The sequence below is a fragment of the Mustela lutreola genome, chromosome 4 (genome assembly GCF_030435805.1).
Source record: "Mustela lutreola isolate mMusLut2 chromosome 4, mMusLut2.pri, whole genome shotgun sequence".
Taxonomy (NCBI): Eukaryota; Metazoa; Chordata; class Mammalia; order Carnivora; family Mustelidae; genus Mustela; species Mustela lutreola.
This window is the reverse complement of record NC_081293.1, coordinates 63953555-63969790: the sequence shown is the minus strand read 5'-3', so window position 1 is coordinate 63969790 and position 16236 is coordinate 63953555. Positions and strand designations below refer to the sequence as shown.

The 16236-nt window shown below is 33.1% G+C and overlaps 1 protein-coding gene across 2 annotated transcripts in view; it reads right to left on the bottom strand.

Moving 5' to 3' along the window:
• Positions 1-16236, bottom strand: part of TMEM26 (transmembrane protein 26) — a 48009-nt gene that overhangs the window by 13467 nt on the left and 18306 nt on the right. For both annotated transcript variants that reach the window (XM_059170165.1, XM_059170166.1), the window contains 2 exons: positions 9624-9737; positions 7483-7703 (listed from right to left, as the gene is read on the bottom strand). In XM_059170165.1, coding sequence (XP_059026148.1) covers positions 7483-7703; positions 9624-9737 — 335 coding nt within the window. The remainder of the gene's footprint in view (positions 1-7482; positions 7704-9623; positions 9738-16236) is intronic.

Sequence of the window (16236 nt, the reverse complement as noted above, 5' to 3'; positions counted from 1 at the left end):
TAGATTAAGTTCAGAAAATTTACTGAGACAACAAAAACAACAACACTCAGAAACCTAAAGTACAGGGGAAGTTTGAGGCTAATACATTGCTACAAAATATAATCTAAAATGTCCAGTTTCCACCAAAAATATAAAACATCAAAAAAAAAAAATAGTGGCTGACCTATACACAGGGAAAAAAAAATCAATAGAAACTGACTAATGGGGTTCAGATGTTGGGCTTAATAGATGAAGGCATCAAAGCAACTATTATAAGTGTGTTCAAATGATAAAATAAAACTATGTTCCACAAACTAAAGAAGAATATGATGACAATGACTCAACAAACAGATAATCTAAATAAAGATATATAAACTGTAAAAATAAATAGAAATTCTGTAGTTGAAAATACAAGACCCAAAATGAAAAATTCATAAGTCTACTCTACAATTTGAGTCTGGACATAGATTTAAGATGGTAGAAGAAAGAATCAGTGATCTGGAAGGTAAATCAATGAAAATTATCCAAATTGAAGAAAAGAGAGTAAAACGGATGGGAGACAAAACAGAGTGTCAGAAACCTATGGAACACATTTAAGCATATTATCTGTAATAGGAGACTCATAAGGAAGGTGAGAGAATAGATCAGAAAATATGTTTGAATAGGTGATGACTGAAAATTCCTAAATTTTGAGGAAAAACACAATTTACAGATTCAAGATCAATAATCAACAAACTTATAGTAAGGTTAAGGAGACAAGGAGAAATACACTGACATACATCAGTGTCAAATATCCCATGCCAACAGTATCATAAGAGAATAGAGTACCTAAATTCATATGAGACAAAATAGACTTTCAGACATATTACTAGAGAAAGAGTGACATTTCATAATGGAAAAATAGTTACTTCCTCAGGAGGATGTTTTAAAAAATTAACGTATGCACACCTAAAAACAGAGCCTCGAAATACTTGAAGCAAAAACTGACAGTATTGAAAAAGGAAATAGATAATTCAACAACTAGAGTTGAAGATTTCAATGTCCCACTCTCAAAAGTTGATAGAATAACTGCACAAAAAATCAGTAAGGATACAGAAGAATTAAATAGCTTAATAACCAACATGACACAACTGACATTTACAGAACACTTAACCAAACAACAGATAAATACACATTTTTTTCAAGTATATGTAGAACATTCTCCAGGATAAGCCATACACTAGGTCATAAGATAAGTCTCAATAGGTTTTAAAAGATTAAAATAATTTAAAGACTACAGCAGAGCTAAAATAGAAAACAACAGGAAGGAATTTGGGAAATCTCCATATGGAAATTAAATAGCTTACTTCTAAATAACCCATGTGCCAAAAGATAAATCACAATGGAAAATATTTTGAACCATATTAAACAAAAAGATAACATATCAAAGCTTATGGGACACAGATAAAGCAACAGTTAGAGGAAAATCTGTAGCTTTGAATGTCATGTTAGAAAAGCAGAAAGAGGGCACCTGGGTGGCTCAGTGGGTTAAGCCACTGCCTTCGGCTCAGGTCATGATCTCAGGGTCCTGGGATCGAGTCCCGCATCGGGGCTCTCTGCTCAGCAGGGAGCCTGCTTCCTTCTCTCTCTCTCTCTGCCTGCCTCTCTGCCTACTTGTGATCTCTCTCTGTCAAATAAATAAATAAATAAATCTTTAAAAAAAAAAGAAAAGCAGAAAGATCTCAAATCAATAATCTAAGCTTCCATCTCAAGACACTTGGGGGAAAAAGAGCAAATTACATCCAAAGCAAGCAGAAGAAAGGAAAAATTGAACATCAGAGCACAAATCAATGAAATAGAGAACAGAATAACAATAGAGAAAAATCAATTAAGTCAAAAGTTGGTTATTTTAGAACATCAACAAAATTGATAAATCTAAAAAAAAAGAAAAGAAACAAGAAACAAAAAGCAGAGAAGACACAAATGACCAACTGAGAATATAAAATAGGGCATAATAAGTGACCCTATAGAAACGGACACAAGTTTAAGGGAATAATATAAAAAACCCTTAATATTAAAAATTTTATATGTAAAACTAGATAATTTATTTGAAATGGAAAAATTCTTAGGAATAAAAAAAGAAAAATGTAATCAAAATTTACTCAGGAAGAAATAGAATAACTGAGTAGGCTTATAATGAAATAATTATGCCAAATTTGTAATAAAATATCTTCCCAAAAGTAAAATCTGGGCCCAGATGGCTTCATAGGTAAATTCTACAAAATATTCAAAGAAAAAACAGTACTAATCCTTTACAAAGCTTTTGGAAAATAAAGAAAGAAGGGATGCTTCCTGAGGCATTCACTGAGTCTAATATTATCCTAATACTAAAACCAGAAAAACATGCCATTAGAAAATATTACTATAGATCAATATGCTCATGAGCATAAACATAAAAATTATTAATAAAGTGTAATTTTACCCATATAAGTGATACACTGAAACCATTATGCACCATAATCAAATTTGATTTATCCCAGGAAGTCAAAGTTGGTTTAGCATCTGAAAGTTATAATATACCATATTTATAGAATGAATACACCCATGACATAATAATCTTGATAAAAATAGAAAAAGAATTTAACAAAATTCAATGTCCAAAAGAGAGAGAAAGGAAGGAAGGAAGGAAGGATGAAAAGAAGGAAAAAAGAAGGAAGGAAGGAAGAGACCCTCAGTAACCTAGAAATAAATAGAAGTTCCCTCCAACTGATCAAGGGCATCTACAAAGGGTATCTGTGCAAAACCTATACCTATCACATCATCCTTAATAGTGAAAGACAGAATGTTTATCCTTTGAGATTGAAATGCCCACTCTTACACTTCTATTTAATATTTTACTAGAAATCCTAGCTAGTGTAATAGAGTAAGAAAAATCAATTAAAATCATACAGACTAGAAAGAATGAAAGCTACTTTTACTTACAAATGGCATTATCCTGTAAGTAAAAAATACTAAGAATATACAAAACTAATAAAGAAGCTGACATTATTGCTGGGTACAAGATCATCATATAAAAATCAATTATATTTCTATGTAGTACCAATAAGAACACGAAAATGATATTACAAAATTAAGAAAATAATTCTATAGAAAAAGAATAAAATACTTAAGAATAAGTTTAGGAAAAGTAGGACAAGACCTATATTTTGAAAATGATAAAACATTACTGAGAGAAATTAATGGATATTTGAATAAATGATGAGATCATTCATGTTCACACATTAAAAGACTTAATATTAAGATGTCATTTCTTCATAGTTTTCTGCTTAAATTTAATACAATCTTATCAAGACTCCAGCAAGCTTTGACAAGCTGATAATAACTTAAACAGAAATACAGAGGACCTAGGATATCCCCCTCACTCCCCAAAATTAAAAGAACAATGTTAGAAGATTTACAGCATCTACTTTCAAACTTACATAAAATTCCAGTAATCACAATAGTGTAGTGCTGGCATAAGGATAAATATATAGAACAATGAAATACAATAGAAAGTCTATAAAAACTCTAACACGTGTTGCCAATTGATTTTTGACAAATATATCAAGGAAATTTAATAGGGAAAGGGTAGTCTTTTCAGCAAATATTGTAGAGACAATTGGTCTCAGGTAGGACAAAAAAATCTTCTGGGACAGTGTAAAAAATGAGACAAAATAAGACAAAACACGAATTTAGATCCTTACTACACACACACAAAAGTCAAGTCAGAATATTATAGAGGGAAATATTTCTGATTTGGGGTGAGGAAAATATCTCTTAGGTATGACTCCCAAAACACTACTTAAAATTAAAAAAAAAAAAAGATACATAGGACTTTATCAAAAAATTTTCAAAAATACTCTTCTTTTTTTAACTCAGACAGATGCAAACCTTAAGAGACTCTTAACTACAGGAAACAAACTGAGGATTGCTGGAGGGTATGTGGGTTGAGGGCATGGAGTTGTGAACACTGGTTGTTGTATGCAACTGATAAATCACTAAATTCTCTGAAACTAATAATATAGTATATGTTCATTAAATTGAATTTAAATAAAGAAATTTAAAAGGACTTTTTAAATGACAAAAATGAAAAGCAAGCTGTACACTGGGGAAAAAATGTACATTTATGTATCTAATGAAGGACTTTTGTCCAGAATATAAAGAATATAAAGATCTCTTAGAATCTCTCACAATTCAACAACAAAAAAATCAATCCAACCCCCCAAAATGGGCAAAAATTTGAACAGGCACTTCACTGAAGGAAGATATAGGATTAGCTAATTAGCACATGAAAAGATGTTCATTTAGTAATTAGAGAAACAAAAATGAAAACTACAGTATGATACCACAAAAACCCAATAGAATGGTCAGAATCAAAATATTGAAAAAAATGGTAAGGATGTGAAGAAATGGAATATAAAAAGGTACAGCCACTTTGGAAAAGAATTTGGGAGTTTCTTAAAAAGTTAAACATGTACTTAAAATAAACTCATTCATTCTAATCCTAGGTATAGACCCAAGAAAAATGAAAACTCATCTATTCAAAGGATTTTAGTGTATGTTTATAAGCAATATCATTCTTAATAGCAAGAAGGTAGTAGTACGCATGTATATCAATGAATGAATGAATCAATTTGAATGAACAAATAAAATGTGGTGTATGCATGTGGTATATGCATCTATTCAGCAATTAAAAAGGAGCTCACTACTAATACATGCTATAGTGTGAATGAATCCTAAAAGCATGCTAAGTGAAAAAGCCACACACAAAATGCTACATATTTTATGATCCCATTTGTGCAAAATTTCTGGAAAAGGAGACTCGGTACAGAAAGAAAGCATATCAGGAGTTGCTTAGGGTTGGTCATGGGAGGAATGAGAATTGACTCCAACCAGCTACAAGGAATCTAGATTCTCACGATGGTTGCACATCAATAAATTTACTAAATATCATTGGACCACAGAATAGTTGAATTTTATGGTGGGTAAAATCAAGCTCTTAAGAAAAATTTGTAGCATCTCACAAGTCCATGTAAATTCATAAGAATTAGTCAAATGAACTTAAAGTGGGCATATGGAAAGAAATTGACATGTTAAAAAAAAAAAACTGGATTTGAGGTATTTAGCAAGGATACAGGAAAGAGAAGTAGACATCATTTCAGTGTACGCATTATTGAAGGTTTTCTCCTAAATCTTTCAGCCCAAATTATGGAATTAAATAAAATAGAAAATAAAATGTTATAAAATAGGTAAATGTTAAGCAGGTTATAATTAAGAAGCCAAACAAGTGAACATCTTTTATGGTACCTTAAATTTATTTTTCATGATGGTCTTTTTGAATCTAAAGGGGAAAGCTCTGCCTCGGTGTGAGTTTGTCTGTCCTTTGAAGAGACAGATACTTGTTGTGTCAATTCTTACAGTATAGATGAGACCAGTGCCAAAATCACGAGTCAGAAAGTGAGTTTTAAGAGGGAGAGAAAATTCTAGGTTCTTTCTGGGCCTCAACTTTGGAGTGATGGAGACATGTGGGAGAAGAGACTACATATACACTGACACAATGCAGTTATATTAAAAATAAAATGACTTTAGTCTGAGACCACAAAGCCTGAGAAGAAATTTTAAAACAATAACCATGGCGTACTTTATTTGATCCCTTCTCAGAATATAATGCAAGTTTGAAATAAGAAAAAAAGATTTTTGAAACATATGATTAATTTGTATGTGGCAGAAGAAATTGCTGAATTGAAATCACCTATGTTGGGAGAGGACAGTGTGTCCAGAATTTCTCTCACCACTTACCATTTGCTCCCAGTCTCCACCTAGCACATTGCCTGGTACCTACTAGATAATCAATCTGCAGTTGATGAATTAATAAATGCCTCATTATTTTTGAAGATTTTTTTTCTGGGAAATTAAGATTTTATCGATTACCTTATTGAATATTTAACATCTATTGGCAAATACTGATCTATAAAATGCATACTGGTGTTATTTGTGGATGGGCCTAATAAACAGATCAATTAAGTAGCCAAGTTTGACATTTCTCACATTTATATTACCAGCTCCACAAAACATATCCCTCCTGAATACTCCATTTCCTATCCCATATCCTTCTCATCTCCCTAGATATTAAGCATGTATGTGTTTATTTCTATATAGGTATAGCTAGTCATATTTCTTGTTTTATGTCCTTGTCACTGTGCCTGTAGTTATTTATTGTTTTTACGTTCTTGGTTATGATTTCTTCATATTTTTCTTGTAACTCCATTGTATTACAACTGTTTTAAAGTATCTGAGAATTTGTTATACAATGTACAGCACTGACCAAATATAAGATATTAAAGATACAAAATTGACATCAATATTTTGAGGACAGCAAATCAACTTAATCTGTATTCTTTTTAAAATTCTATGTCTTCTTAATAAAGTGTAAGAAATTAGTATAACTGAAACAGGAAATGATCATGTAAAGGTAACCCCTGGTTACAGATATACTTTGTGCTATAATTGGGATATTAAGTTTACTCAGTAAGTTAGTGTATTTTGCTCAGCTTTATGTTTCATTATTTGAGAAACACAGCATAAAGTAAACTGTAGCATTAAAAGCCAGCTTCATTGCAATTTATTTTTATAGCATAGTGCAAAACAACCCAAGCTGAAAGTACATTCAGGCAGTGAGACTTAAATCCCTAAAGGTAAGAAAGTGGTTCCATAAACAGATGTGATCATGGATTCTGAGTTTATTTGCTTGTGGCAAAAATAAAAGTACCAACTCAATAAGTTTTAATTTATAGGCATCTACACCAGAAGGCCTTTAGGCACTTTGAACAAAACTGACTAAAAATAAAATTTAGTAAAATAAACCCAATCTGCCCCATTCTCCATTCACACCAGGGAATATAAATTCCCAGCAAGGTAAAGAGGAGAGATTTCTCCATGTCTTTTCTAGGTGCTTTCTTGGAATTGTAGCTATGCTATGCTCTAGAAGAGAATTTTGCGATTGGCTGCATTTCAGGACACTTGAGAACATGAGAGAGGAACTGCGGATGATCATTCCAGCTCCTGAAGGTTTTCTAACAACCATGGCCCCACCTGCACATGGTCACGCAGAAGCATAGAGCTTTTCTGTTCTCACCCAAAGGAAATATTACTTGCCCTTTTTCTTCAGCAGGAAGTTCAAATATATATATATATATATATACATACATACATACATACATACATATATACATACATATACATACATATATACATATATACATATATACATACTGGCTGGTACCTAATATGTATCTGACCTTTAGGAAATTCTATGATTCTATCATTGGACATATAATAAACTGAAAATCATTTGTGTAGAATATAAATACATATATTTATATTCATATAATAAACTGAAATAGACATATAATAGACTGAAAATCCTTATTTGTGTAGAATATAAATAGACAAGTATGGGGGTCCTGACTTTGTAGACCTCCTTACCTCACATTTTGTTCTTCCAGGGTCTCACTTGTGAATTCCAGTATGTCAGCAGCTGTCCCCACAAACATAAGGAGAAGTTGAGAGAGTTGGTCCCGAGTGATCCCTCCTCCAATGGGTAGAAGCCATCTTCCAATTATGAGCATTAACAAGAATGTCTGATGGAGTCCCAAAGTCCAAACTTTCTCACATACTGTAGATAAGTTATTTACAAAAACTTGGGCCTGTGTAACAAAAATGTCATACAGGGAGAAGACTGTGAGCTACCACCTTGGAGAGATATGCCTTCTTCACCATGGCTTTCAATCAAGAGTTAGCTTTTGTGGAAGGTCATTTTCAGAAAAATGATTCCTCATTTACTAAAGAAAATAAAACTCCTTTCAACTGGACATTCTGGGGGGAATAAAAGGCTAAGATGGTCGTAAAAAGGGGCAGCCTTATAACAGGAAATAATTTAAACCTCACACTTGCTAGTAGGATTGTAACATTTGGTACTTAAAGAGCCAATTTGGTGATGTTTTAAAGATCATTTCTCGTTTTACTCTTCTCCATAACAAAGTATTGCACACAGCAAAACTGTTTAAATACCATATTAAAATCACACACACAAAAATCCTATATTTTTCTTTCAGGGATTTCAAGTCTGAATTTACTAATCTGGGACTATTTTAACATAGTACAGATATCTTGTTTTTTATTGGTTTAGAGCACTACTACATCAAATAAGAAAATGCACATTAATGCTTATTCATTACCTAAATGCAAAGAAAGAGATTAACTGTAGTTATTATTTTTATTCTGAATATTTAACATACTATTGAAAAAGTACATAAACTAGCAACCAAATTTTATTCTGGCCTTAATCTTGAACTCAGAGAAAAATTTACATCCTTTTCATGGATTCTGAATGATATCTCTTGCCCATTTAATTTCCAAATAAGTTTTAAAATATATAAATTATTGGCCGTAAAGTCTATAATCTTTTTTAAAAAGATTTTATTTATTTATTTATTTATTTATTTGACAGAGAGAGATCACAAGTAGGCAGGGAGGCAGGCAGAGAGAGAGGGGGAAGCAGGCTCCCTGCCAAGCAGAGAGCTCGATGTGGAACTGGATCCCAGGACCCTTGAGATCATGACCTGAGCCGAAGGCAGAGGCTTAACCCACTGAGCCACCCAGGTGCCCCTAAAGTCTATAATCTTTTAAGGGACTATGGGATTGTGGGTCTCCAGTGGCTTGGATAGTTGATTCCAACTAATTTATACAAGTAACTTAGCTATGTCTATGCAAAGCCTATTTATTACCCTATTGATGACTTACAGATGTTGAGTGTAGAGGTAGAGGGAGGATAAAGGACAAGGCAGGATGCTAACGTGATTGAAGCCATGCGTGAAGATCAATGATTTTTCATTTACACAGTGTTTCATACTTTTTCTATTGGACTTCACATACATCCTACTTGATTCTCACAGGAAGATTACTAGGCAGGGTGAATATTAATATTTTCAATTAGATGAAAAACTGAGATACAGAGTGATTAAGTGACTTGTTCCAAGTGATATCAGTCAATTGTGATTGGAGCTTGAATTAGAATCCGATGCTAATTCAATTAAACCTCTTAGAATCAATAATCTATCATATTGTTGAAAATGTGACTTTTTGGTAGGGAGGGGTCTGGGCCTTGGGTCTCTCCCATATACCATTTTAGAATAGGCCATGGTTAGTTTGACAAATATCAGGCAAGTAAAGAACAAAAACTGATTCATTTTGACTAGAAATCTTCCCTATTTTGTTAATACACACTCTTAAAAATATATAGGCCAGGTCTCAAACTTTTAAATATATCATTCATTCACAAATAATATGTATCTCACCTTGTGCATGTAATATCTGACCTGTTAAAGGCTACTTAATGCTGCAAGTTAAATATATCTATTAATATATATAAGATATATGTGACTATTATGATATTAAATGTGTTTAATAAATAAAAATACAATTATTTCATAAATTCCTGAGCCAAACAATTAAACAACTGACAAATTTCCTTAGGGAAGAGTGAGCTGAAAGGTGTAGAGCATGTTATTCTCTGAATGAAAGGTGATTTCCTAGATCCTTTAAAATACAATGGAAAAATCTCTCACCGTCCTAATGAGATCATCTGCTCCATTGTCTTGGTCACTTGATATCAGAGTTTGATTGAAGTTTTCTTTGCTACTGGAATTTTGTGATGTTTCTTCAGGTTGGCTACTGCAATACTAAGAATTTGGTAGAAAGTCAATATGTTAAAAAAAAAAAATTTGTTTTGCCCAAGATTTTTCAATGTATGAGCCTATGAACATTTGTAGGTTGTGAATAATAAGTTTAACAAGTAAATAAAAGGCAGGACCATTAAAAAAAAAAAAAAAACAACACACAGTATGTAGAATTTAAAATGGCTTCAATTATCTAAGAGATTATGAGTAGATATGTGTATTTACACAATATGCACAAATATTTCAAGTTACAGTCTTAAAATAGAAAACCACTTTTTAATTAATATGAGATGAAAATCAACTATACATGTTTTATTTTCCCACAAGTCTATAAGGATGTAGTCTCCAAGGTCATTGTACAGAGCTGTAGAATTTTTTAAGTTCTTATTTGAATTTCAGTTAGTACACATAGAGTATTATATTAGTTCCAGGTTACAATATAGCGACTCAACAATTGCATACATCACTTGGTGGTCATCATAACAAGTCACTGCTTAATCTCTGTCACCAGTTTCCCCCACTCCCCCATCCACCTCCATTCTGGTGAATATCAGTTTGTTCTCTATAGTTTGTTTCTTCATTTGTCTTTCATTTTTCCCCTTTGATCACTTGTTTTCTTTCTTAAACTCCATGAGTGAAATCAATGATATTTGTCTTTCTCTGAATAATTTATGTAACTTAACATTATACTCTCTAGTTCCATCCATGTCCTTGAAAATGGCAAATGGCAAGACTTCATTCTTTTTTGTGGCTGAATACACACACACACACACACACACACACATATATATGCATGCCACATCTTCTTTATCCATTCTTCTGTCAGTGGATGCTTTGGGCTGCTTCCGTATCTTGGCTATTGTAAATAATGCTGCTATAATTATAGGGGTGTATGTATCCCTTTGAATTAGTGTTTTTTTAATTCTTTGGGTAAATACCCAGTAGTGCAATTGCTGGATCATAAGGTAGATCTATTTCTAACTTTTTGAGGAGGCTCCATACTGCTCTTTACATTGGCTGCGTTCCCATCAACAGCGCACAGCGGTTCCTTTCTCTTCATATCTTCACCAACACCTGTTGTTTCTTGTGTTGTTGATTTTAGCCCTTCTGATAGGTGTGAGGTGCTATCTCATTGTAGTTTTGATCTGTAATCAAAGTGATGATGAACATCTTTTCATAGATCTATTGGCTATCTGGATGTATTCTTTGGAGAAATGTCTATTTATGTCTTATACCCATTTCTTTTTCCATATTCACATAACTTTTATTATAGTACATTATTTAAGTGTTCTATTTTATTATTAGCTATTGTTAATACCTTGCTGTGCTTAATTTATAAATTAAACTTTATCATAAGTATATACATATAGGAAAAAACAGTGTATATTGACTTTGATACTACACACATTTTTAGGCATCCACTGGGGAAACTTAGAACTTATCCCTCATGGATAAGTGGGGGGCAATGTATTTCTTCAGCTGAGAATTAAGAACTATGGGTATATCATTCACTTTCTTTATGCTATCCAATGTATTTTTATTTATTTCTCTATCTATCTATTCATTTATCTATCTATCGTCTTAGATAGCCTATGTGAGCAGAGTGGGGAAGGGGTACTGGGAAAGGAGGAGAGAATCCTAAGCAGGTTCCAGGAGAATTAGCATGGAGCCTGACGTGGGGCTTGATCTCAAGACCCTGAGATCATGCACTGAGCCAAAATCAAAAGTCAATCTCTTAACTGACTGAGCCACCTACGCACCCAGATCCAATGCATTTTAAAGCAGTTATCTAAATGTGCAGTCACTGAATTCCTCTTAACTTTCATAGTTAGTACTTAATGACTGCATTTGGACTGTACCCTGAGGCTTTGTTTCCAATGATTGACCACAGATTATAATGAATAAGACATTTAGGTCTGGTGCTAAAATACATGCCATTTAGGATTCCTTCTTAAAATGCAAATGAAATTGTACTATCATTTTGCTATCCATTTTTTAAAATTGGAATATTTGTTTTTTGAATTTTCTAAGTTCTTCATATATTTTGGATACTAACCCTTTAACAGATATGTCATTTGCAAATATCTCTTCCCATTCTATACATTAGCTTTTAAGTTTATTGATTGTATCCTTCACTGTGCAGATCTTTTTATTTTGATGTAATCCCAATAGTTTATTTTTGTTTCTGTTTCCCTTGCCTTAGGAGACATAACTAGAAAAAGTTGCTATGGCTGATGTTAAGGAATTTAGTGTCTGTTGTAGGATTTAATAGTTTTAGGTCTCATATTTAGGTCTTTACTCGATTTTGAATTTGTTTTTGTGTATGATGTGAGAAAGTGGTCCAGTTTCCTCCTTCTGTGAGTTACTGTTCAATTTTCCCAACACCAGGTGTTGAAGAGACTGGTTTTTCCCATTGGATATTCTTTACTGTTTTGTTGAAGATTAACTGATGATATAATTATGGGTTTACTTCTTGGTTTTCTATTCTGTTCTATTGATCTATGTATCCTGTTTTGTTCCAGTAGCATACTGTTCTGATTACTACAGTTTTGTAATATAATATGAAGTCTGGAATTGTAATGCCTCCAGCTTTACCTTCCTTTTTCAAGATTGCTTAGCCTATTCAGAGTCTTTGGTTCCATGCAAATTTTAGGATTGTTTGTTTTGGTTCTGTGAAAAATGCTGTTGGTATTTGAGAGCTGTACAATTCACAGAGTAATAACTGGGGTTCCTTTTTTGAAACCTGGACCAGTTGTAGAACAAACAAATCAGCAATGACAACATGAAAACACGTATGATCTGGTCAGAACATCTATTCTAAGAGTTTATTTCTTGTCCAGAAGGATATTTATCTAAAATAACATTTGCTTAAGCAGGTAATCCAATTATTTTCAATCTTGCCTGTTAAACACTGAGACAACCAAAAAAATTAACATGTTCCTCTATTAAAATATGTATTTTAGTGTCATTTTGGAGGTCAACTTGGGTTTATGGAAACTTTGACAAAGACCCAAACTTGATGTTTTACCCTTTTTGTTCCTTCATTTTGCACGTAAATTTCTACAAGTTAACTGTGCATGATTTTTATCCAGATGCTAGGAATCTGAGTAGAGAAAAAATATGTAAGAGAAAAAAAGAGTGGTACTTGAAAATACAAGTGTAACTAATGATTATTTCACAAATTAAATAAAAAAAGTTTTAAAAAAAGTTGATTTTTTTCAAACACCTGCAAGGCTAATGTACTTTTGAAACACACACATACATATACACACATCACTACCACCATCATCACCACCACATAACCACACTCACATATTTGGACTTAGAGAAAGTATTTTTTTTTAATGCTAATACTATAAGAAGTGTATTTTTCTTAATTAGTCTAGATACCACATCAATCAATCTATAAGCTACTTGAAAAAATAAAAGAAAGTCTGTCAAGAAGCTATTTTTTTCTACTCCCCATCAAAACAACTAGTGTTATGGGTGAAATGACAGGAGTACTTAGGAAAGATGGCCATGTGCCATATCTCCAGGAGCAAAAAATCCAGCTGTTTGCACACTTTTTTTTTTCTGTGCAGCTAAGACTCCATGGAAAGATAATGAAGATAAAAAGTTAAATCTTTGAACCAAGCAATAAATCCTCATTGCAGAGTAGCTTTGTGAGAATCAAAAGGGCACGAGGAAATAATTTTGACCACTTTATTCCATAGGCATGAAATCTATTTATTAGCACATATATTAAAAGTGGTGACCTTGATATTTTTTTTTAATCCTTAGCACCAAAAATTTATAGACATCTCATTACTACAAAAAAAAAAAAACAAAAAAAAAAAAAAACAAAAACCAAAACCAAAACAAACAAACAAAAAAACCCCAAAACTTCATCTGCCCTGCAGTGGCCAATAGCTTGTAGTCCACATTATGATAATGCAACCTGAGTTCCATTCCATTCTTGTAATTCTACTTGTTACAAATTGATGAAATTTTTCCTTTAAGTGACAGCTGCTTGGGACTGCAAAGATCAACCGGTTTGATTCCTACAACCTAACCTGGCTTGTATTGTTTTTATGGTAATATTATTTCCACTTAGCATTGTATAGGTGAGTTCATTTAGATGATCTGGATACAAACAAGCCACTTTTTCATGGGTCTGAAAAACTCTTATTGCTTCAAGAATATTCTTTTGGGTCAAACCAGACCCTAACCCCACCAAGACCAGAAAGTTTCCATTGTTTAAATTCTGCCACTTCACAGATAGATCTAAGAATTATGGTCATAACTCTTGTCATAATCATGCTGTTTCTAGTCATGTGGACCTAGGCAGATGCAGAAATGAAGGTACAGAACTGATCACCTCGTAGGAATGTCTTCATGAGATAGGTCAGGATGCTTTCCTAATGCCAAGACATAGGTTAGAACATTTAGGATGTAGAATACGTGGAAACTGTGAAAAGAAATTAAATCACTAACTTGTCATGAAAAAAAATCAGGTAATTTTGATAACGCCTCTAAAATATAGAACACATAACAGAGAAAGGTAGTGTGGTTTAACAGAGTAGGGGTTAAGACCTAGGTGCTAAGCCCCAGGACTGTTATTGATTAGCTGTGTGACCTTGAGAAAATTACTTAATGTTTCTGTTTCAGTGTCCTCCTCTGTAAAGTAGAAATATATATAACATGCCTAACTCATGGAGTTGATGAGTTCATAAAGGAGAAAATACATTTGAAAAATACTTTGAAAGAAAGGATTACATAAAGAAAAGTGGTTATTATCACAACCAAATTTTTTTAAATGAATGGACTAAGAGAATTGCTGTACCTTCCTTTATTCTGCCATTTCTCCTTTCTTTAAATGCAATTCCAATACTGTTTTGTCTCCTTTACGCTTACTTTTTTCTACTTCCATCGCTGCCCACCCTGCCCAATTCAATCTTTGGGCATTCATTTTAATTCTTAGTGTCAAAATGAGTCAAATCCATTACTACTAAAGGTCCAATTTCTTTTGTAGTATGAAAATTAGAGAGGTACTGCCTGGGGCTCAAAAATCTTTTTTTATTAAAAAGAGAGCTTTTGGTTGCATGCTATTTGTTGTAATGGGATTTGACCTGTATATCAATTAACTGTGCAACGCATTTATATTATAAAAGCATTTGGGGAAATGAATTGTTATTGTGGATGATAGTCATGTTATAGAATTGGATATGAAAGAAAGAAATGATTCAAATCACCAGAGCTTATTTCCATCCCCCTGAAAGTAGTAAGTAGTAAGGAAATTGAAACAGTCCCCTAACTCTTATGGTATGGTTTTTAAAAACCATGATAACTTGAACCAGCCAATCTAGTGCTACAAAAATATTTTGCTACAGTCATAGAGATAGCCTATGACTTTAATATTTTTAAACAGGGTTAAAACAGATAAATGTTTTCCTCAGGCCTATTTTATTGGTATGTGCTTGTGGAATTCTTCAGAAATAGTCCACAGAGCTAAATTCCCCTGTGTGTGCCTAAAATTTGGAGCAAGCATTTTCCAGACAAGGTTTGGATATCTGAAACATATATCAGAGGCTTAACTTTACTATAAAATGACCAACTGCAGCAAAGAAATCTGTATAGGGGCAAATTCTTATCTTGAATAATGCATTGTATCAGTGAAAATACTATAATAATATTATATCATAACTATAGCTTATCTATAACATAGCCCTATGTTATGACCCAGAAGATATGAAGTCCAGGCTGGCATCTGCTAGAGTCTGCCTTTCACAGTGTGGTACAGGAGCATTAATAGTAATAGATTGTGAATCTAATCCAGATCCTGATTCCTGGGGCTGCCCATCTAAGCAGCAACTCACTTAAAAATCTTTCTCTCTCTATAGATTAGGGACTCTCATTGGAAGCCATTGTTTATTTTTTAAGTCAGTCCTTATACACGTAGCCCACCTCTCCCAATGGTAGATCTCATACTCCTCTTTTTAATTCTTCATATCTGGCTCCAGAGTAGAATACCCATTTCACTAAAACAGCTCATGGGACCCTCAAAAAGGAATCTTTTGTAATCTGTAAGGCCTGTATTTTAAGACAGACGTTTTTTAGTAGCCCCACCAAGTTTGATTGTATTTGCATAACAGAGTCTAGACAATGGGGTTTATTTTTAATTTCTGCTACTTTTATTTTATAGGATGCTAGATTATTGAGCCCTGCCCATTTTCAGTACAATATAGGAATTCATTGAATATGTGAAGTTTAAAGCCAAATTTTTACACACAACCTTCCCGTACCTCACGTAAAAAACTCTAGCATATTTGAGGTCAGGAGTGCTTAAGAACAAGATCTTTTTTTTTTTCTTTTTTTTAAAAAATATTTTATTTATTTATTTGAGAGAGAGACAGTGAGAGAGCATGAGCGAGGAGAAGGTCAAAGGGAGAAGCAGGCTCCCCATGGAGCTGGGAGCCAGATGCGGGACTTGATCCTGGGACTCCGAGACCATGACATGAGCCGA